Source organism: Homalodisca vitripennis, chromosome X (genome assembly GCF_021130785.1).
Source record: "Homalodisca vitripennis isolate AUS2020 chromosome X, UT_GWSS_2.1, whole genome shotgun sequence".
NCBI lineage: Eukaryota > Metazoa > Arthropoda > Insecta > Hemiptera > Cicadellidae > Homalodisca > Homalodisca vitripennis.
The window spans coordinates 25,715,729-25,740,609 of NC_060215.1; the positions used below are offsets into that span (position 1 = coordinate 25,715,729).

A 24,881-nucleotide genomic window follows, 5' to 3' on the forward strand; every position below is an offset into this window, starting at 1 on the left:
ATAGCAGAGGTAACTCAGGTCCTTAGCAATTCAAATCAATGTACAAGTGACTATTAGACCTTCTTTCATCCTTCTACCAACAAGGTATGACTACCAGCAATCCAAAGAGTAATGAAGCAATATCAGTCTGGTTAAATGGAATTACCAATCTGCAAATTAATAAGGATCAATACAAGGTCCTTGAATTTGAAGAGTCAGAAAAGCTCGCTCTTAGGAAGTTGGATTTAATGTGCCAACTATCCATTAATTTCAAGGAAGGGAAGCAGAGCATGCATGAGAAGAGATCTACTATTCCTGCCTCATTGCTTAGTTGCAATATCCAGACATACAAAGTCATTCAACTATTTCACACCAATAATAGATGATTTGTTTGGGAAATGGACAGGGAAAATAAACATGAACACCAAAAATGAAATAAATGAACTGCAAAACTTTCCTCATGGCAGCAAAATAGGGCAAAGGTTTCCCTCCAACAGCAACCTTTCACAGACCCGGAATATGCAACTCACAACAGTATTTCCAGATATACAACAACCTTGTTCTCAACGAGAAAAAAACAAAACAAATGACTCTAGGCAGTAAAAAGGGACTTGTAACCGAACTACCCAATATCCAAGCAGTTGATGAAGTTAAACATCTTGGCATAATACTTGACAAGAACATGTGCTGGAAAAACCATATAGATAGTCTCTGTCTGAAGGTTAACTCAGTGTTGTTTGCATTAAAGAGAACCAAGACAACTAGTACTCATGAAGCACGAGAATAGCATATCACGCATTATTCAAAAGCCACCTCCGTTATGGAATAGAAGTCTGGGGTGCTTCTTCAGGTGGCAATCTCCACAGAGTTCTGGTAATGCAGAAAAAAATAATAAGGTTAATGGTTAGATTAGGACCTAGAGAGTGCTGCAGACACATTATCAAAAACTGGAAAATATTGACAATAACATCCATCTACATCCTAGAAACCATACTTTACTGCAAAATTAAGGATCCTCCAAAACAAAGAGACCTACACTGCTATTACACTAGACAAGCAGGTGATTACACTCTACCAGTCCATAGAACAGCATTTTTCGAGAAATAAACCATCATATGCTGGAATGAAACTCTTCAACAAGCTACCAGATCATCTGAAATACAATCCAGGATCTATAAAGAGAAACCTACGGTGTTGGCTGCAAGACCACACGTACTACACACTTGATAAGTTCTTCTCATGGAATGATGAATCTTAATCTTAACAATTGTTTGACTCTGTAACATGACTTGATGATATTGTTAATAAAGCATGTTGTCTATTGTCTATTGTCTACACCAATATGGTTATGGATCATATTGGAAACTACCTGTCTCTCTCCTAAATAAAAAATGTGTAAACTCCATTGAAAAACCTTAAAACCAAGAAGACAACGTAGGAATTGAAGAAACCCTGGCTAAGAAGAATCGCCTAGACGGGCTCAATCGCAAACCATCTAATGCCTAATGCAGCACACACATATAAACCAGGGAAATCCAGTTGACCTTGGAACAGCACCCTCTTTACTATGGAAAGGTCCTGCGAAAATAAAACGTCACAAGATCTACTAATAATAAGATACATTTTAAACTCAGCAATAAAACAAGCACAGCAAATATAGAAAAGTCCTATCTAAAAATATTTCACCAAAACACACAACAGGTTACGAACAAAACAAAAATACTGTAAAACAAACAATAAAACAACAATGTAGATGAAGCTTGTGACATAATTTCAAGATTAATGAAATGCATCAACCTTCAAAAGTTCTTGTAATGGAGACATAAGTATTGATCTATAAAGACATCAGAATTACATGAGATTCTGGCTTTCCACAATATAAGCCAAGCTTTCTTTTACAGGTTAAATGTAAGAAAGTACCGAATGGTCCTAACTTCTTCCACTGTCATAATAAAGAGCTTGACCAGTCAAAGTAGAAAGATCAACGAAAATCGCATCCAGAAAACAAACTGAAAACCCTGCTTCTTTAAGAAATATATATTTATTTACACATCAAGTCATTCTGACTACCTTAGATTAGAGTTGTAAATGTGGGTGAGGAAGGGGGTGTTGGGGCTTTTGCCATTATTTTGATTTGTTGCTTAATGTAGGTTTGCAATTATATGCTAATTATAGTGAAATTGTGTAATGTAAATGATAATAATAATAATATCATTTATTGTGAAGAGACAATATAAACATTGTATCAAAACTGTCCTTAATGTAACATAACCATTCTCGCTGACAATGAGCCACTCAGACATACATGACCTCATTCAAACTTCTCTCTTACAGTTTACAGGTCCGGCAATACGATTTTATGGATTTTTGTGCTCTTAATTGTCCCAGCGATTCATCATAAACTCGTTAACAGAGTAAAATGCCTTTGACACTAAAATGGTTTTAACTGAGCTTTTAATTTTTTTAATTTTGTTGTTTAATACCTTCAGGGAGACTGTTGATTAGTCTGACACCACCTTGAGAAGGCAAATTTCTGAAAGCATTTGTTCTCTGTTGCTGGACTCGAAAGTTGTCCCTGCCTCTATTCCAATGATGGTGAACATCCCCACCTGGAACCAAAGCACACTTTGATCTGGAGTAAAGGATCACCTTGAGAATATAGAGACAGGGCAAAGTCAGTAACCCCAGCTCCCTAAAAGCATCTCTGCACGACTCTCTGGTTCTCAAACCCAAAATCACTCTCACAGCTCTTTTTTGGAGTCTGAAGACCCGTCCCAACTTGTGTTTTGCACAGCCACCCCAGAGCTTAATTCCATGTCCTAGATGAGGATAGGATTAACAGAATAGAATTTTTTATATTTGTCAAAATAGGTACTAAAACTATTAAATCCGTATTTGAAGAATAACTATTAACCAAAACAACAGCAATACAGTACAAGAAGTATTTTCAATTGCAAGCCTTTTTTGTCAGATATACCACTATCACGTTACAGGCTAAGACATACTGCAGTAGATTGGATTGGTTATTGGGTGACAGTCGAATGCCTCTGATGTAAGGCCTCAGTACGCCACCTTCGCCCGAGCCATAACGTCTTGGGGATGAGAACTGTTATGATAACAATTTACTTTTATAAATAATTTGAAATGTACTTATTACAAACACAATATTTTATATTGCATTGCTGGATTTTTAATAAGAAAGGCAGAAAACAATAACTTGACATATTGTTTGCAGCTTTTAGTCAATCATGCATGACTAATGCTAGCAAGAACTTTTTAATTTTATTGAAATCGTTTACAGAGGTAATCTGATAATAGGAAGTAAGGGGGTTCTTGTTGTAGTAGTTTTAGATAGCAATTTACAGGGCATGACTTTATTTGGAAATAATAAGATATATGTAAATATTGAGCATTTGCACGAAATTAGCAGGCAAGAATTTTATAAATCATCCAGTTGTGGAAGAATGTGGTGAAGGTTCTCATCTATTTACGCAGGATATTCCATTCCCCGACGGATAGCTCTTTATTTTCTGCTTTTAAGAACTTCATAATCTTATCGGTGGTTTCATTTGTGCTATTAGGAAGATAGACAGACGTGATTCTTGCACTTGGAATTTCTCCCTCTGGTACAATCCTCAGACTGGCCTCTTCCCAAGGCTTAAAGGAATCTTGCTTTCCTTTCAGCCATTCAGCGGTGTTGTTGTCTTCAAAAGTGAAGATCAGAACTCCTTCTCTTCTGTTGATCCCGTAGAAGCTTGGAGAGTTGGGACCCTCCTGTTCCTTCACGATCGCTTCACGGATGAAGTTCTGGATCTCTTCCATCTGTTCTGTTGAGAGTAGAGTTTCAGGAAAGTTGGAGTGTAGAATCCCCACCCTTATACTGTCTAATGCTTGTTTGTATGAAGGTTTCTGGGGTTTTGCCGATTGCTCCTTATGTTCCCCTTGTCTCAACATCAGCTTCATTTTTTGTTTTTCTTTTTCTGATGAGCTTCCGGTGTGGAGCCATCAGAGTGAGGTCTTTTTGATTTTCCCCCTCTTTTGTGTTTGTTTAGGAAATTTGTTTTTGGTTTTAAGGCCAATTCCTTGGCTTCTTACTTGAGAGTAACCTCTTTTCCGGAAAAAACCATGCCATTCGTTTCCTGGCGGCTCCACCAAGTTTAGACAATTCTGGGAGCAGCCTTTCGGTTTTTGCTCCTTCTACCTTTTGGTGGTCACCCTCCAGTAGCAGATGTGTCAACTCTGGCCAAGTTGGGGTTTGAGGACTTCTACTAGGAAGTCTGCCTGTCTTTAGTGTTTGTTCAGGACAGCTAGGGTCAGAGCCCATTACCAGTCCCTCTATTTTTTGTGGAGTTTCATCCACTTTTTGAGTACTGCTAGAGCACTCTGGTTTTGTTTTAATAATTTTTAGGTGTTTTCATCTACTCATTGTGTTCCCATGAGTAGCGGAGATCTAAAGGTCACCCCAAACATTGTCCCACTCTACTTGGGGAAGGCTATGTTTTAAACTGGAAGGTCACCAGGTATCCAGAGTTTACATATTAACGACCAAGCACACCCTTGATCACGCAGCCCTCGCATATTGCTGTTCCACTTGGCTTGGATAAAGAGAAATTTTATGGTTATAGGAAAGTAATAGTAGAGTATAGTTGGAGCCAGATTTTTTGGAAGTTTTCCTGATAGGTGAGGGTAGTAGGAAATGAAAAATATGTGTGTGTAACGATAGTCAGAAAGAAGCCTGGCCAGAGCACCTCAGTCTGATCGGAATAATCAAAGAAGTCAAGATTTGGATCAGGCAGTTACCAGTTGCACTGCGCGCGCATGGAAAAATACAGCACTTTAAGAAGAGGAGAAGATGGCTGTGCGTGTGCTTCATGAACGCTCCTGGCTTGGCACATGTGTTGGGGTATGTAGACCCCGCCACTTCCGCACACCAAATGTTGCTCTTACTTTCCTGGCTCCAACCAGCCGCTGCAAAAATTCCTGTTACAATTTTTGTATCCTTACAAACTTCCTAGCTGTCCAATAGTGTACTCAGCCACTACTCCAAGCATCTGAGGATAACAATTAAATTTCTTTGGCTAGGAGGCCTAAATCCATTATTAACTCATGCTGAGGAAGGGTAGCTTGACCTCATCTCTTTTGAGCCGTTTGGCAAATGTGGCCTAAAACTTTAAGATGTGGGTAAAAAAGGACTTTATTACACCGAAATTATTCAGCTATGTCCTCATCACCCACTTAAAAATGTTCATGAAACCAAGTCCCATCTGCTATGGTAAGTTAGGACTAGGAAAAACTTAGAGCAACCCACAAAACCATTTTTTTTGCGTATAATTTTATATAAAAACAAGAGAGAATCATCTTTTCCTCTTTATCAAAGGCTGAATATTTTACCACTCCAACAGTTATTTATTTATAAAGTATTACAAATTTTTTTTCAAAAGAAGCGGAAACAATAGAATAAAAATTACAGAACATTTATATAAGCATACGTACATGGACACGGAACGTAAAAAACAAAGCAGTTTTTAAAGACCAAAAGTTGTTAAAAAATATTTTTTTTTTAATTGTTTGTTTTTTTAGGGCCCAAAGTGTTTTAATATGTTACCTAATTGATATAAAAAAGTGTAAATCTAATAAAACATTTAAAGTTCAGCCCTGAAAAAATGGCTGATAAACTCTGAGGAAACCAAACATATTAACAGATATAATTGAAATAAAACATTTCTGAATGTATATGTGATTGCTGAAAAAGGTGTATATGGGAAGTATAGGGAAAATTTAGATTTCATGGGTTAAAATAAAATAAATAATCTACGAAAGTAGTAGTAATTTAATAAGTGTGTATAAATTGTTCCAGTAATTATGTTTTGGTTGCTTTAATTTTATATTATGGTGAAGGTTTAAGATTATCCACATTAAGTTGTGTAAACAAATAAAGTGATAACACTACAGAGGCCGAAAATGCCAATTCTCAGTGTCATAAAAAGTAGTGACTGATAATAGTGTATATTGTTTGATTGCCGGCCATCAAAAACTGTGTATGATGGTCGAGTTATTCCTACCATTATAAGATGCATGAAGTGTTAATATTGCAGAAGGGAAATAAAGATATTTTCATTTTCAGTTAGATAACGGCAAGGTGGATCAATACCTCCGAATCGGGGGGCTCCAGCTATAATGGGGGGTGAATTTTTTAAGCTTAACACTTTGAAAAGGTATATCAACTATGAAGGCAATAAACAGCGCTAGATCTTTAAATTGATGTCCTTAATATTATTTCCTTGGTATTCGCAAACATATACAAGTATAAATAATAACAATGAAAAGGGATCATTCTAACTGAACAATTAAATGTATGTGAGTCTAAATATAACTACCACGATAATATAGCTTCCTATTGCCCATGATTAGATATGTGCATGTCCCCGACCGACGCCACAAACCACAGAGTTTAGTACAACATCTTAATGGGTCAAGTTTTGTTATACAGTCTTTGATTTGTGTGAAACTGATAAAAGGAAATGTTTCACTCCTAAACCAATTAAGTTGTTGTTAATAACAACTTGGGTTTTTTAACACAATAAATCTAATACTAACTAAATTATAGGTACTTATTCCTCAAGGGTTTGGTGGGCAGCCCTCCCCCATAATCCCCCCTATTTATACACTGCTTGCAAAAGTTTAATTTCAGTGTTTTGAGTTTCTTACATTTTTAGTGGGATAAAAATAAGTTAGGAGCCAAAGTTTAATGATTTGAGTAATAGATAGTATTAGTTATGCCCACACAACTACAGGAGAGGCATTGAAAATGCTCAGAGTTGGGCAATTGGTTCAGCAGCGTGGGCCAATCACACCACAGCTCGGCGTGACGGGGGGACATGTTACTTTTGGAAACAATATCAAAGCAGTCCTAATTTAGATTTGTACGTTTAATTATTCAACCACATTCCAATCTCCCTTTTTTTATTAACAAATAGATTATATAAATCTGCAGAACTACTACAATTTTAAATGATAATTTAAATCTGGCACTTGTTTAATACAGTTTCGGTATGTTTCAGTTTAGGAATTTTTGTTGAAGCTAGAATCTTTGATTGTACTAATTACACATCTAATACAATCAAAGCTAGAAACCAGTTTAGAAATGTTCTCAAAGAGGACCACCACTCACACATGATTGCGGAAAAACATCCAGTAAGCTCATATTGCTCATCACAATATATTAGATAAGTGACATACGGTACCTACACTGTAGGATTCTCTATAAATTTGAGATGGATATTTTGGTAGTTTAATCAGCTCTATTAAACCATTCTTTGTAAATGTCAAGCGGGAATTTTCTGAACACCTGTACCTTTATTGCAAGATATTTAAAAAGAAGCCAGTTTAATCCTCCCTCAATCAGGAAACAAAAAATTATGCATTTCGGCCCCTAAACTGAAATTCTGGATATGTAACTGTGTATTGTGCGAAGAGCAATCTTTAGTAACTGAACATAGTCATTATCTACTCCTGTGATTCATATAATATTCATTTCTTGTGGAAGTAAAGGCCAGTGGAAGAAAGAAAATCATAAAAGATTATTAACTCCACATTATAGGGTTATCTTCATATTAGTATAATGAAAAGTCAAAAGGGTTTTAGTTGACTTTTCATTATAGTAACATAAAGGATTAGTTTATAGCCTTATTCTACCTGTCTCTGTCGCGCAAAGTGAGGGTCTGTCACCAAGAATAGGGTGAGAGGGTCAGCAAAGTAAAGAATATTGATAAAAAGTGCATCTGTCAGACACAGGATTACAAACTGTGTTGTTCCTAATTCAAAGTCCAACACAGTTAGGCCCTGCAGACAACGGCTCTACCAGCATTCAATCTCGTTGTGAGATGTCAGTGGGTTGTTCCTCAAGCCAAGTCTTCTTACACTCAATGATCTGAGATTTCTGCCAGTCCATGAGTTTTTTTGAGATTATCATCATTATTGTCTAAGTCTAGATATTCCCCTTAGGCCCTTTAAGATGGTTGGTCCTATTTACATGTCCTGTTCAATTAAAGGTTTTGAAATGGCAATAAAAACCCAAGCTGTCCAACCATTTGTCCAAACGTTTTGATAGACTATGTGATAAATTTACAACTTTTTGTAGTTGAATTTTCTAAGTTTGGAGGTTCCAATGTTTATAAAATAGCTAGTGCTTTAATTATGAGGGATGTGTTTAAATATTCCAGTAAAACGGTGTAACATATTTTTTTTTAATCTATCATTAAAGTGTAAAACAATTGTCTAGTCTGTTGGATGGTGGTTATGGAACGGTTATTTTTAAATTTGAGCTTTAATCCCCACGTTTTGTTTCATTCATGTATTTTTAGTACTGTGGAAACATTTGCAAGGATTTGATAAATAATGGTACCTTAGAGAGAACACGTTAAACATCAGTAATAAGGGTGTAAATACTCTGTGATTTGCTTTACTCAATTATAAATCTCTTTATTATTATGGGTTGTATGTATGTTCATTCTCAGAAATATAATTTCAGAGATATTGTTTTACATTTCAATTCATGCTCCAAAAATATTTCTATATACTTAATCCACTTTCACTTCTAAAATTTAAATATTTACGACTTTCTTTTTACTTACGAATGTCGCTCTCCCAAAGAAGACACCTCTGCAGAATCAGAGATACAATTAGTGATGTACAAGGGTGATAGGCTCTGACGTTAGGTTCACTAGTGTATCTCAGATTCTTTAACTTGGACTACTAGTACTCAAGAGAAATGCCACTGTTTGTATTTGGTACTTGGGAAATTGGCAATCAGACTACTGAAACTGTGACACCATGTTCATAAATAAAACAGTTCATTTATAATATCTCTTACTATTTGAACATCTGTAACTCGGGCCAACTAAAACCCATTCTGAAAAAATAATTGATTCTAATTAACACAATCTAACCAAGTTAGTTTGATGAAAATCTCCCTATCAACCGTTACATTAATTACTCATTAATTTTTGTGTACATTGAAGTAACATAATTACTTTATGTACACAATTCTGGGAACTGTTTTGTCACCCTAGTTTCAGAAATAAATGTTATACATTTATAAGATTACTTATTTTATATAAATACCAATCATATTTCTTTGTTTTGAAACTTATGAACAAACTGATTAAAGCTGAATTTCTTCTATCAAAATACACAGCTCTGATTGTGATGATACTTTGTACATACTTCTGCATTACCAGTAAGGAAAGACAGGGTTCAAGAAAAATAATTGAACACATACTGACAGAAAAAGTAAATTTATTAATAAATTTAGTCTCTCTTTTTTCATAGTGACAACATAAAGCACAGTACAGCTATGTGGTAAATGGTAACAACCTTGCATCATCCACTTCATAAATGTCAATGTGGTTGGCAAACAAAAGAATAAAAAATATATCAGTTTTTTATACACTACGCTGAGTATGCTCTTAAATGTTACATTATTATCCTATGGTAAATGAATTGTGGCTACATTTTTGTCTGGGTATTTTTTGGAACATTTTTATGGTCCAAACTAGCATCAGATGCTTATTATGTGGCTTATGAGAACATTGGAAAGCGGGAAAGGGTGAGTTAATTAAATAGATCCACCTGGTTGTAACTTTCTCATCAAAATTATTACAAGAGGTGCACTCATCCTGGTTGGGAACTGTGTTTACTACTTTCGAATATCATAGCCCTATTTAATCTTTAAATCGACGCACGATATTTACTTATTTCTCCTTGTTTGGTATATAAATTAAATTGTAGCAAAACTTGGTGAGGTAAGGCGAGATGCATCACCTGCCCCACCACCACTCCCTCTGGAGCTAAACTCAACATTTAAATTGAATTAACCCTTCCTACCATAGCTACCATGTGTGAAAAACTTGGGTGCTCCACCGTGCTTAAGAGATCGTATCTGAACATCATAGTGTACTCAATTGTGCACTTGATGAGACTGCCACTTCACCTATTCATAGGTGTCTCTGATGTCGAAACGATGTAAAGGTTCGTTTTGAGCTTCTTCGTCGCCGACTTTCTTTGATCTCTTCAAACGAACATGATTCTATATTCCAGAAGCCATGTTTGAGACAGCGTCAGATACCAGATGCTGCAATAAGAGGAAGGTGAACTGGAGCTAAACTCGACATTCAAATTGAATTAACCCTTCCTACCATAGCTAAGTTATGTGTAGAAAAATCGGGTGCTCCACCGTGCTTAGAGATTGTGTCAGAACATCTTAGTGTACCCAATTGTGCACCTGATGAGACTGCCACTTCACCTATACATGGGTGTCTCTGATGTCGAAACTATGTAAAGGTTTGTTTTGAGCTTCTTTGTCACCGACTTTCTTTGATCTCTTCAGACGAACATGACTCCAGATTCCAGGAGTAAAGTCCTAGACAGCGTTAGATACCAGATACTTCAATAAAAAGGAAGGTGAACTGGAGCTAAACTCAACATTCAAATATAAACCTCTTGTTTTTTGCTCTCGTGAACTCTTGACATGTGATCCTACCTCAGCCTAGATAAAATGGCCACCTCTCTTCTGAGATTCACTTGGGGTGACTCATATTCTATTTCTAACCCATAATCAAAGTCGCCTATATGTATGGTCACCCACTAGCTCTTCCGAAGGTATTAGAGATCTCCACTTTCTACAAGCCCTTATTTCATGTCCCAAACCACAGCTGTTTCATTTCACTCATCTGTGATAACCAGAATGTAATCTTTGGCCAGACTCAACTTCACAAAAGGGACTAGACTTAGGTGTGAGAACCACAGTTCTCCAAAGACTATATAAAGATCTGTATTGGAGTGTTCTGACTTGGTAAGATTTGCACATACACTATTTCTAACCCATAGTCAAGGTCAAACTCCTGAGCCTATATGTATGATCACCCACTAGCTCTTCCGAAGGTAATAGAGATCTCCACTTTCTACAAGCCCCTTTTTCATGTCCCAAACCACAGCTGTTTCATTATCACTCATCTGTGATACAACAGATGTGAGTGTTATCCGATTACGAAACATTGCGCTTCCCACTCTGGACAAAGTATTTGTCAATGTACCCAGCATTGTTCAGCCAGACGAGCATAACTGCCAGAGATCTCGTACACAGGAGCCTATACGGTTTACATTGGTAGTTGTGCTGGCTGTTATTAGCAACACTTGCTAAAAAACAGACAATCCTTGATATTAATGGGGCTAAACCTCACATACAAACCCATTACATTCATCCTTTAGAATTCACGATTAAAAAGTGCATACAGTGGTATAGACTAGTGACTTCTGTAAAATATATTTTAATACTTGGAAAAATAAACTATTGTTTTGAAGGAAAATGTTGATATTGTGAAAATGTACTACATAATTAGAAGGGATTGTGTAAAGCATTATAAAATAAAACTTCCACAACATGTTCCATCGATCAAACTGTATAGTTGTTTAACTGTAGTATCATTTTTTTTAATAAACATATACAATTATGGGTCTATTAGTTCCAACATCCTTTAGTACAATAAAGGTTGATACAGAAGTAGTTGTAAATAAGGGCCAAATTGTAATAATACACGCAAGTTGATCATACTTGATGCTATGGCATACATCATGCTATGGTCTCACAAATTTTTAATTTTTTAATTTCCTATAGTGCATTTTTTTCTTTCATCCACTGTATACTTCTATGTTCATTAATCTCATAGACCCCAAAGTTGACTTTCTAGTCAATTAGAAATTCCCCAAGACTTATACTAGTACTTATATTCCACAAACTCAATTTACTTATAATTAGAAAATACATAGGACATCTAATTACATAATCTAATTTACAATTGATTGATTTCAATAAAGACTTCGTGGCTCAGATTAAACAGGTTGTACCCAACTAACACAAGGGTGGTTTAAAAATATCTGTGGCAAAAGTGAAAACTACTTGGTGTTTGCTAACAAACTATATTTAATTTGTGATAGAGTGTGATTTTGAGATTGCACATTTAAGTCAATACTCCAATTTTTTTACTACTTCCTGATGATAGCACGGTCAAAGTCCGTAAATTAAAAACATTCCACAATTATTTTTGCAACAATTTTTTTCAGGTACAAGGATAGCGAATGGGGGAGATTGGAACATGTTTAAACAAAGCCCCATCCCAATCAGTTCTCCTGCCTGTTTAAACTGTTTTTTAATGATAGTTTCAGGCATGTAGTCTCTATTCATCAACAGATGATGAAAGTTATCTGGATTTCACTGAAACAGCTGCAAACAGTACTTGAAAAACATCACAAGACTTTTTGCAACAATTCTAATGAAAACTTTTGCCTAATAAGATTCAAATGTTTCACTGGATTAGTAAACACGGTGAAATAATCCACGTTGATGACAATCGGTGTCGGATCCTCGGAAAAGACGGTACTGATCGATAATAACTAATTACACACCAGTACTGCCATTTATCTGATAGATTTGTAAACCACCCTTGTATATTTCTTTGTTAATGAAACTACAAAATAACAGTAATAAAATTAAAAAACAAATTTTCCCTTTCGAGATCGTTTTAAATTAACTCCTAAGAATATTCAAACTACGATGGAATCCTCGTTCCAAATATTTCGATGATACGTACTCAGCATCAGTGCAACTGATCACAGAAAATTTGTATAACACATTTATACTTCAACATCATCTACAATAAACCCGGTAAACATGTATAAATTTAAGTGACACACAAACACACTATACACAAAACATTTATGTACCTTTCCTGTTAATTGACTTTTCAAAAAGGTCCTCTTTATGATTTTAGAATATAATGACCAGTTTATAACAAACTATGCCAACAACAGATTTATTTTATACAGCATGGATGGATACAAGTTCAGAGTATTTACTTGAAAGGAATAACTAACAAAATATGTTTTATTATTGAATATTTTTATAGCATCAATAAATTATTTTAAAAGTTGAAAACACAAGTGAACCACACCAATAGGCATACAGTTTCATGGATATTATCTTTCAAAAGTACTTTACTATCAATTGTATATGATCTAATAATGGTGTATGATAATAATTTTGTTTAGTGATTAATTTACTTTTTAAAATGTTTCCACCTTATATGCTCACCTAAATTTTATAAGACCAACAATTCCTTTAACAGATATTAGAATCCCAGCAAAAGAGTCATGTAGTATTGAATGAGTACATCCTGATTGCTGTGGAGAAAACTTGGCAAAATAAACTGGATTATGCCTTTACAAGCGGTAAAATAATTAAGGCATTAGGGAACAATATTTGTATAGTCTCTGATCACGCCAATTAATTTGTTGACGACGGGTTTAGATAACAAAGTTTTCATTAGCGTGTACAGCTAATAACAATACTTATAACCCCCTCATTCAGGGAAACAAGAGTGAGTATTACCTCTGTAGTTGAATGCTACACTTGTTTTTTTATAGTGAAAACAAACACGATTCGAAGAGTGAATTTTGCAAGTCCATAAATAAATTCTTGTGTGAATGACCCTTAAGTTTTAATTATGCCCAAAACAATGAAATTAGTTTGAAGTGGGAACTTTTAGAAGAAAATTTTAACTGCAAGCAAGACAAACATGCTGAAGCTTTATGGAACATGAAAAAAATAAAATAAATTCAAAATTGACAATGTTTTCTACAAAACACCAGGGCAAGAGAATAAATACCAACCTATGCCGGGAAGAAACTCTTTAATGCTTTGCCAGAAGAAATTAAGAAAAATCAAGACAGCCTCATGAAAATGAAGACAGGAATAGAGAACAATCTACACAGTGGAAGAATTTTACTTGTGGAAGCAGACAACTTAACCAAGACTAACATGAACCTTTATATTTTACAACTATGGAAACTTTTCTTAATTATTGATGCTAATTGTAATCTTAAAGATTATCAATAGAGAATTTCTGAAATTAGATAGAAAATATGATGGCCCATACAAGATCGTGATGTTATCTGAATACAGCTATATTATTCAGCATTGTTCAAACCCAAAATCTAATAAATAGAGTGCATGGGCTTGAGACCAGTCTTGATTTATTAAATTCATGAAAACTGTTAATTTTAAATAAACAAATTGAAACTATTGGAAACTATAAACTCTGGTGTGTGAACTAAAACTTTTTTAGTGTATTTTCTCTTTTAGCATTCTACTACTAAATTCCCAGCAAGTATTTTAGTGTGTTAAAGTTAACATAGCTACTAATAGCAGATTGTTGAATTGATTTTGTAAATTTTGACAGATTTTGAATTGATTTTGTACATTTTGACAGATTTTGAATTGATTTTGTAAATTTTGACAGTTTTTAAATTGGAGCTTAAGTAACCTAACCTGAAAAATTCCATAACCAAGGAAAGTCTGCAGAAGCAGGGACAGATCCAGATGATGCGATATTTCGGACAACATTTACATAAATAATAATATGAGTAAACTGGTTGAACAGTAAGGAAGCACATCATTGTAAAACACTACTAGAGTAGAGAAGTGTTTCGTTATTTTCTTTATGATGTATAATGTATGTTATTGTGATTTATATTTCCCTTTTAATCTCTCCTAACAGATTTTTTATTAACACCAACAGATCAGACGTGTATTTAACGGTTTGTTTACGTTTCCATTTTTAACGTTTTTAATTGATGGACTTCAGGGTATAGCAGCATAATCATGTAACACTTAACTTTAAAACATATTAATTCAGTTAATTTGTAAATAACAAATTGAATTTATTCTATCTGATTGATTTCAGAGATATATTTTTATCAATTCGTGAATCAACTGAAACTTTTGTTACTACATACTCTCGGACAACACGGTCAAACGAACGAGACATACTCTCACGAGAGCAGGTGAGAATAGCGTACAAGGTGGTGGCATGACTATTGGGTAGGTTCTTGACATCTCGTACAATCGAATATCACAACATTGAGGTGTTCAGTTCTTGAGTTTGTGGTCAGACAGTTCACAAACATATATAACACTGTTTGACCCAATAATAAAAATCATACTAAATTAAATATAAATCATTATGAATATACCAGTTAAGTAACACACCTTTCTTCAATTATGTAAAAAATAGAACTGATAAATAACCATTTAAGAGAAAGGGAATATTACTAATCAATGTCTACATTTAGTAGTATCTTCCCCATTACTGAACTACGACTAACATAGTGTCATCCATATATACAAATATAGTAATCACCTTTTACAGCATAGTATCACTCAGTACAAGCTAACTAAACTTGTAGGAAACAGTGGCATAGGGACAATAAATAATACAATCATAAAATAGTGTTCCTTAAAGTAGTAATAGTACATAATAACTAAAAACACCCTAAACGTCTAATGAAGAAATATTATGTATATTGAACCCCCATGATGGAAACCAACCAAATGAACGAAAGCCATACTCCTTTTACACTTTCAGAGTATTAGAAAAATGATTTCGATTTACATTGTGTTGTTTTATTTTCTATACATGTTATTGCCTATGTGAAAATTTCATGTTTACTCATAAAAAAAAACTATTAAAACATTAACACCAATAGATCTGATGGGCTTTTCATTAAAATAGTACATAAAATAAACAAACTGGACCAAACCAAGGTAATTGAGATACAAATTTTACAACTTAAAGAACGTTTGGTCACTAAATATAATTTGTATGTATTTTTGTTCAAAATTGCTTTAATTTTTTTCCTTAAATTAAGAATTACAGAATTTTGGACATTTGCTATCTTTACAATGTGGAAGAAAAATCAGGTGGTGCCATATATTTAGCTTTTTTGTCCTTTCTTAACCTGTTATTCTTTCAAATATTTTACTGTCAAAAAAACTTAAACAAAAAAAAAACTAAGAATTGACTTTAAAAAATCATATACATACTTTTGATAGCTACTACCAGCTAAAACAAAAAAGTTTTACTTCATAACAAAAAGAAATCTGACATACTAAAATTAATCATCTTTAAAAAAAAGAGTATATTAGTCAGTTTGAAGTATCGTTAAGAAAATGAACAATTTTTTTAATTTTTACGTTACCCACTGTGCTCTGAATTTAAGCCGGAGAAAAATCTTAGTGCAAGATATGGCCATTCCAAACATCCACATTCTCACCAAAGTCTGCCAACGGTTCACAATTCACATTGCACAGTTGGGTGAATAAACAAGTTTTCTTTCACTTAACCGTTTTTGAATCCGTTAGTGTGCACTAAGTTGATTTGTGGTATATCATTACAATTAAAGAAAAAAAGTTATATTTATTGAGAAATACTCTTCCGTGATATTGTAACCGATCCCTAAAGGAGATTTTGAAAGTTTAGAAGGAAACAAACTTTACCAACCACTCTGTATGTTTGAGCTCAGGATTAACTCAAGAATCGTATGGCAGCTAAAATGCTGAGGTTTATTAAAGTTGAAAAGCACAATCGTGTGCTAATTTGTAAAGTGAAGACAACTGTAATATGAGCGATCTGTATTGTTATGTTACCAGTTATACTGTAGTAATTACAAATTTTATAGTGATTAGAGTAGCTATGAAATGAAACAATGAACTTTTGCCACTACAGGGATCATTTGTAAGATGCCGAATAGTATAAATACAATAACAGAGAATATTGTTCACAGCAGAGTGTCTTAATAATTATACACATTTTTTATTTATATAAATTGGAAATCTACATCAGCCGTTTGAAGATCTAAATCCGTTAACAATCTTTTAAAAATTGTATAATGTAATTCGTTATGCTTAATTCATTTATTAAGAATAAGTGATTTATTCGTTATTCATTAGTGATAATTGTTGTTAAAACTTATTGGCCAATCTGAATTTCTAAATGCCTTAAAACATGGTACTCTTGTAAATATATTTTATAGTAGTTTTGGGTCACATCAATAGTGAATGGAAGGTTTAGTGATTCAGTGTGTTTCATTAAACAAGAGAACTTTAAACTCAATGGAATAATTAACATAAATAACTGCATTTACTGACTATCAGCACACAGATAATGATGAGACACATACAATACTGTATGGTCTACTTTCAATACGGCCATTTTCATTTAAGCTACCAGATACTGCATTAGCTTATTTACAAATTAAGCAGTGCGTGAAATTTCAAAATGTGTATGCATTTTAAAGACACTCTATTAATTAAAATGTTCTTAATCTAGATAATTAGAAAAATACAATTAAAAACATAAATAAAACTAATAACAAAATAAATATACTTAAAAAATATACAATTATATTATCTGCACAACCTCCACAATAATATCCAATTACCTAAGTAAAATCTTTGACCACATTTCATATTCTAAGACTTCAATGTTTTTTATTCATTGCTTATTTGCAACAAGATTATGACCACGATTTACAAAGATCTGTACAAACTTAATGACCACTTTTTGTACTTTAACATAATCAAACAATACAAAATCAACTGATATCAACCTAAAAACTATATATTATGTAAATAATTCGCATATTGATCTCTAACATTGATGACGAACCTAAGAGTTCAAACTAAATTGTAATATAATACAATAGAAAATGTAAATAATTTAACCCTAGAACTGGCTAAAGACTCATGGAGATTCTTTTGAACAAGGTTTTTTTCTTAAATCAAATATATTTGCATCCAAATACAACTTAATGATGATGCAATCTGCATATCATTGAATTCAAAATAATATGCTGAGTATTTTGAAGTAAAATAATTGAAGTATGCATAATTAACCACTTTATAATAAATTATAAATTTTGGTTTATCGAAAATCACAATCCATCCTCACTTTAGCACAAATGATAAACATTTTATACAGCATTTTATGGCTCATTATTGAAGTTGAATATTTTTCTGAAGTTTGATGTAGGTAGTACCCACTATCTTCTATACTATGCTGTTCGAATTAATTGGGACAAACATGTTTTTTCTGGTCTTTGTTAGTTTGTGATAACTGGTGATGTCCCAGACCGCTTCAAACCGGTTATAACTGCATAGAAGTAGTGTGCTGGGTTGACCTTGACTGTAAAAAACTTGTTTGACTGGTTTTGGAGTGTCATTCCTTCAGTTGTGAGCCTTTCTTTGTGGCGGTCGGTGGTTGTGGTACTGTGTTCCGTTTATTACGTGCTTCTTCAAAGATGGATATAACACCTAGGAAGCGTGCTAAAGTTGTTGCTCTTAATGAACACACGTCTATGACTGTGAGAGGTATAGCTACAGCAGTTGGTGTGGGAAAATCTAGTGTTTCCAGAATTTTAAAAACATATCAAGATTCCGGATCATTGTCTCCAAAAAGAAAAGGAAAATGTGGGCGCAAACGTAAAACAACTCCAAGAACTGACAAAATTCTAATAAGAAATAGCAAAATAAATCCAAGAAAGACAAGCACAGACCTTCGAAGGGATTTGTTGGATTCTGGTATTGAAGTGAGTACTTCAACTGTAAGGAAAAGACTTCTGGAAGTTGGTCGAAAGGCAAGAAAACCGAAGAAAAAACAATTTCTTACTAAGAAAATGATGCAAAAACGTTTAGTATGGGCTAAGAAATACCGATCATGGACTGTAGATGACTGGAAAAAAGTTATTTTCAGTGATGAATCACATTTATTTGTGCAGGGATATCTATCAAGTGTTGTTAGGCGGAGTGAAGGTGAACCTTTGCGAGAAGGTCATATCCAACAGACTGTTAAACATCCTTCTAAACAGATGTTTTGGGGTTTTTTTTACCACAAATGGTACTGGGAGCTTAGTTCCCATCAATGGGATGATGAATTCAGCCAAATACATCGACATACTACGCAGTCGGATAGTTCCATTTATGGAAACATTTGATGGAACATTTCAACATGACTTAGCCCCCTTGCCACAATTCAAAATTGGTCAAGACTTTTATGCGGGAAAACAAAGTAAAAGTGCTTGATTGGCCTGGTAACTCACCCGACCTAAATCCGATTGAGAACTTATGGCATATTCTCAAGAAACGTTTAGCTAAGATGGATTGCACTACAAAAGAAAAAATGATAACAAGTGCTATACAAGTTTGGTTTTCACGATGATGAAGTCAAGAACATGTGTGCTAAACTAGTGGAGTCAATGCCAAGACGTGTAGGTGAGGTCATTTCTGCTAAAGGAGGACATACTTCATACTAATGTATTGATTGTTCAATCTAAATAAGGTATCTAATGATTAAAAACTAATGTTTTAGGAAAAAATTGGTTTTTTTCATTTGTCCCAATTAATTCGAACAGCATAGTATTTTTTTTGGTTACAAACTAGTCATCTGTTAACTTTGCTGCTGTTTTGTTATTCGAGATACGGATTTTATTCTACAACATAATTGGCGAGTTTCTGTTTTAGTCAAAGACTCTGTAGCGTTTTTAAAGCTACATTGGTTTATTTTTTTTTTTTATTAAAACTTAAATTAAATGAAAATTTTGGGAAAGAAATATTGGGATTTAATTTTAAATTAGATTGTGAGAAGTTAGGATAAAAACAAATATGTAATCCTTTGGCAAGTTAGTACTGGTAGTTTTAAACCGTTAGGAAGGCGGTTCACTGCCTTGAATTGATCAGAACTTGTCTTGTTACGGCTATTGTTCTCCTAGTTTGATACAGCTGGACCAATGAGAGAACACCGCGGATGTCCATCAGAATTGGTTGGAAGGGGGTAGTATATAAGCGCCAGCTCATAATTTTCACCCTTCTTTTGGTAATTTTCGTGAATTAAGTTGATTACAGTGCGCCGTGTTTCTAAACTTTTTTCCGTGAGGGATTTTGAGGTAAGCATCAAATTTATTGTAGGTTATATTGAAATATTCTTCCAGATCTGATATTAAATTAATTTTGTTGTCTTTTTTATAGGAAAAAATTTAATTCATAGAAACTACAGAGCAATCTGCATAATTAATTCTCGATGAACAATAGATAGAGCATAATAGAATCATACAAGATACATTTGGTTCAAACTTGCAAGAAAAGTGAATTAAAATTGAACTTTGTCATAACTTTAACTGAAATTTGGAAATTTAGTAATTTATTCATATTTAATTGGAACTGTTTTATTGTGAATTATTAATTGGAAATTAATTGAACATTAATTATTGTTTGAGAGAGTTGTATCTGAATTGCAAAGACTTGAAAGTTAATAATAACAACTCTCTGTACAACTAGTGGAAAGAGAAGTTTGATTTTTGATTTTGAGTGAACTTAGAAGTGAACATTTTTATTTTAGTTATTTCCAAGTGGTATTTGATTTTTATTTGAAAACTTTATTATTTTATTTCAGAAGAGAGCTCTGATTTTTAGTTTGATATATTTGATTAATATTTAGTTTTCTTGCCAAAGGACCTTTTAAATTTACTAAATGCTTTGTCAATTCTTTGTGGAAAATAGAGTGATGAAAATTCTGAAACATTATTATTTATTCTGAACTTATTAATTTGCCGGTTTAAAATAAATCCATTATTTTAATTTAGAACTGTGTTTTTATTTTAGACAAACCAGATAATATTTAATAGTTAACAATTTAGTAATAAATTGTACTGAATATTCACTCGGAGCTTACTAATAAAAAAATATTTTATATCATCTTGGATGTCTCATTGATAATTTAAATATTAATATTCTGGAATATTAATATCTACAATCCAAGTTGTTATAGACTCGTGTATGGGTTTTTGAGTTTTTGCTGTTTGTAGGAAACTTTTCGTGTATGTTATTATGTTACCTAAAACTAAAAGAAATTCTACATTAAACAGTGTTACAAACTTATAGTTTACTAGCTGTTACCCGCGGCTTTGCACGCAATTTTTAGAACCGAAGTCCTTATAAAAAGCAATTATGATGTAATATGATGGGAGTCCTACAAACATTTTAAAACGTAAGTAGGTATACATCAGGTAGATATTATTTAAGTCTGTGGTAAATAGTATCAGAGTTTAACTTAATTATTATGTCATGTTTGGCACGTGTAGGAGCATTTCTAGTTCTAATTAATTATATACATAACGTCATAGCTGAATCTGCCTTGTAATCCCGATCAAGAAAACACATATCTCGGATCACACAGGTCTCGGAAACTTGCTTTGGTCAAAAAGCGTATAATTCCAGTCCTTGTCATATATTTCAGGTCTAAGATATTTCCAGTATCATAGTAGAGTTTGCCTTGTTCTGACGAAGAAAAAATATATATACTTACATAGGACCGAGATGCCTACTTCTGTTAAAAAGTGTATGTATTTATTTCTCTGTTTTTCCGTACATTGTTAAAATGTAATATCATAATGTCAAGGAAGCCCACCAGTTTAAAGTAACTTATGTGAAAACATTCATAACTTTGTTCATTAAGGTTAGTTTTATAACAGTATTTAATGCATTAGATGATTTTAATTCGTCACTGGCGCAATCTGGAGTAAAATTTATATATTAATGTTTTATTTACTATCTGCATTACACTACCGATCAAGGACTGTTTACTTACTTACTCCTGTGGCCACTCGAAACCCAGATGGTTTTTGACCTCGCCAACAATGTCTCTCCAACTTCTTCTATCTTGAGCCACTTCCAGTGTAGCGCCAATCGTTCTTAAATCCTTCTCCACCTGATCTCTCCATCGCATCCTAGGTCTGCCCAATGGCCTCACTCCCTCTGATTCCCCTCGCCACACCTTACTTATTATTTATAAAATTCAAATGTAAATAGATGTTTCAGAAAGTTTGTCGAACTATAGCTGTCAACAGCTGTTAAAATACGTTTCGTTCTTATCATCGAATGTAAACAAACTAATTTTTCAATTTGAATTCGACTTTATTTGGTGAAATGAATGTGTTATGGGTGGTAAAAAGCACTCTAAATGTTAATTCAGACCAAAAGCTATACCTGTTCCAAATTTCAGCACAATCCTTAAAGCAGTTTCAGCGTGATTTGAGGACAAACCTCGAAACATCCAAATATCTAAACATTCAAACTTTCGCATTTATAATATTAGTGGGATAGTTTGTTATATTTTTTTTATCAAAGTGAAAAATATTGTGTTTTTGCTGGTGACTGCCCTAACAGCTGAGCCTATGTGTGGAACTGCATGTTGTGTTAGAATTTTTTGAGGCTCTTATTGTTTACTCTTATAAATATGAGTGAAGGTACCATTCAGGGATCCTTATAAATGTACCTAACCTTTTATAATTTTTTTTTATTTGGAGTTTATTTCAGTTATATTGTTTTGGTTTTAATCATTTCTCCTACAAAATTTATACTTCTGATTCAACAGTAAAAATAAAATAATAAACACAAATTTATTCAGTAGAAGTATTGTGAATCCTGTAGACAAACTTATTTTCTTCAAATTGCAATCTATGGATAATAATTATAATAATAACAATTAATGTTTTGAATTTTGCAAGAAAATCAACAATTTTTGGTAATTTGGTAGAATTCCGCTAATTTTAAAATGTTACTCTTATAAAACGAATAAATTAGATTGTTTATTTTTATAGGTGTACATTTTTGCTGTATTTCGTATACAATACATTTTAAATTTAAAATGCTAAACTTGGAATTTTGGTCCAACATATTTTATTTTTATTAAAAACATAAAAAGTTTGTCAAGTAAAAAAAAAAATAATTATGATATAATATGAAAGTACAAGTTTTTGCAAATAAAAACTGTATGCAATATGATGAGTTAACTACACAAAGTCTATTTCTGATGAATTTTTATAACACACCTTGCGAATACTCCAAAAATGCCTTGTGAGTATATAAATTCACTACTGCCAATTCTAGGGCCAATAAACCCAAGGGACTTGTACCTCTACAAGTTTTGAATTAAACATTTAATTCAAAGGGTATCAAACAGAATATGATTACTAAAATAAATAATGTGAACTAAGACAAATTATATTAGTAATAAAAAGAAATGCTAAGGAGATCATGTAAATTGTTGAACCGAATTTATGATTAAAGAATTAAATATTGGGAATTTCACAGTTTCACTATTCAAGGCCTGTTTTCATTATATTGTTACCAATTATCAAAAACTATTTAAATAAATCACTAGCTTTATTGAAATTTGTATTTATTCATAGCATTCCTTGGTATTACTTAAAATTAGGAAATATTTTGTTTTAAGGTTACAAAGTTATCTACGACCCTAGTTTAAAACAACTTCAAAAAAGGATCAATATATACAAACACGAACTATATATAAATATAACATTATTATTACAGCAGAAATTATAGAATATACATTATTACAGAAGCAAAACGTGTTTGCCATATATGAAGGTAACAGAGTAATGAGTAAGTTGTAATGAGTAAAATCTAATGGTCTGTAGTACTATTTGGTTGGGCATGAAGCTTTAGTGCTTCTGGATTCTTAATAAATAAATATAATTCTCTCCAAAAACCCCTCCCCCAAAAAAAATAAATATAATTGAAATTGAAATTATAAAATGGAAAATTATATTTTGGCTATAGTCAACCAATTTAAATTATAAAATGGAACTCATAATTATATTTTGACTATAGTCAACCAATTTCAATAAGTAAGTCCAGTTACTATTCCAATCTTGAGTTTTAAACCCCTGACTCTTAGGTTAAATAATACAAATTAGCAAATTTGTAAAAATGTTGGAATACCAGTGCGTCTGTCTTCAACGACGAAGACATGCGTCAACGTCTGTCTTCAACTGAAAATGTTAAAAATTGTTCAGATCTCATCATTAATTTAAAAATGGTGGCAAGAAACTTTCATAGTGGAATAACTTAAAATCAGTTGTGTATATAAAAAGATTGCAAGTGCAGAAATTTATTCCTTTTTCTATTCTAAATCCAATGACAATTTTATTAAATGAATTGGCTGCAAGATAACAGGGTTAGAGTGGAAAATGAAAATGGAGATTCCTAAAACAATGCATTTTAAATTGTGTCTGTTACTCGTATTAACTGTCTACTGAAAAACATACAAATTAAATGTTTAATGTACTACTATACTTACAAAGTTTTTTTGAATACAATATAAATGGAAATATACTTTAAAAAATAACAGGATTAAAGACATTTGCCATGTCATGTGTTATATAAACAGTCGAACACAATCTAAACGTTTATTTTAACATATATGAGTTTGAATATTAAACATATTAAAGTAATTCAAGTAACACTGGCTTTGTATAATTATCATACATAAGTTGAATCTGTTTAAATTATTTATAAAAAAAAATAAGAAGTAAAATTGTTTCAAACTACATTTGTTAAAAGTATAACTAATAGTCATTCCACAGATCACGTCACTCAAAACTTTATTTTCATTGTCTTGCTACTAATTATTTTAAGTTTTTAATAAGTCTGCAAGGAGTTAAAACATACCTTGAATAACACTGACAAAAAGTGGATGTTTTGTTTCCACATCACAAAGTTAGCTATGATCCTAGTTTTAAACAACTTCAAAAAACTGACCAATATATACATACACATATAGAACTATATATATATATATAAATATATTATTAATACAGAAGAAATTATAGAATATACATTATTACAGAAACTAAACATGTGTTTGTTCTATATGAAGGTAACAGATTATGTTTCCAGGAATAGAATCTAACAGTCTGCAGTACTATTTGGATCGGTATGAAGCTTTAGTGGTTTGGGCTTCTTACTAAATAAATATAATCCTCCCCAACCCACAAAAAAAAAAAAAAAACAATAAATCTGAACTCTTTGGGATTGGCATTAAAATCGTATGATCGCCCTCTCATATCACCTTGCCACAACGGTGGCCACGGCTGTTCTCTGGGTCAGGTTGGTCAGGTCTTTCATTTATAACCACTTCCTGTCCCTCAGCTAG

The 24,881-nt window shown here is 32.9% G+C and overlaps 1 protein-coding gene across 2 annotated transcripts in view; it reads right to left on the bottom strand.

Annotated features, from left to right (window-relative positions):
- Positions 1–2,466: 2,466 nt before the first annotated feature.
- The window catches only part of LOC124368807 (potential E3 ubiquitin-protein ligase ariadne-2), a 53,035-nt gene continuing 30,620 nt past the window's right edge, over positions 2,467–24,881 (bottom strand). The window contains exon 9 of one of the 2 annotated variants that reach the window (XM_046826200.1): positions 2,467–2,588. In XM_046826200.1, the coding sequence (XP_046682156.1) occupies positions 2,481–2,588 (108 nt within the window). In that variant the 3' untranslated portion in view covers positions 2,467–2,480. Of the gene's footprint in view, positions 2,589–23,228; positions 23,719–24,881 lie in introns of those variants that run through there. The other variant, XM_046826201.1, reaches the window with a different exon arrangement.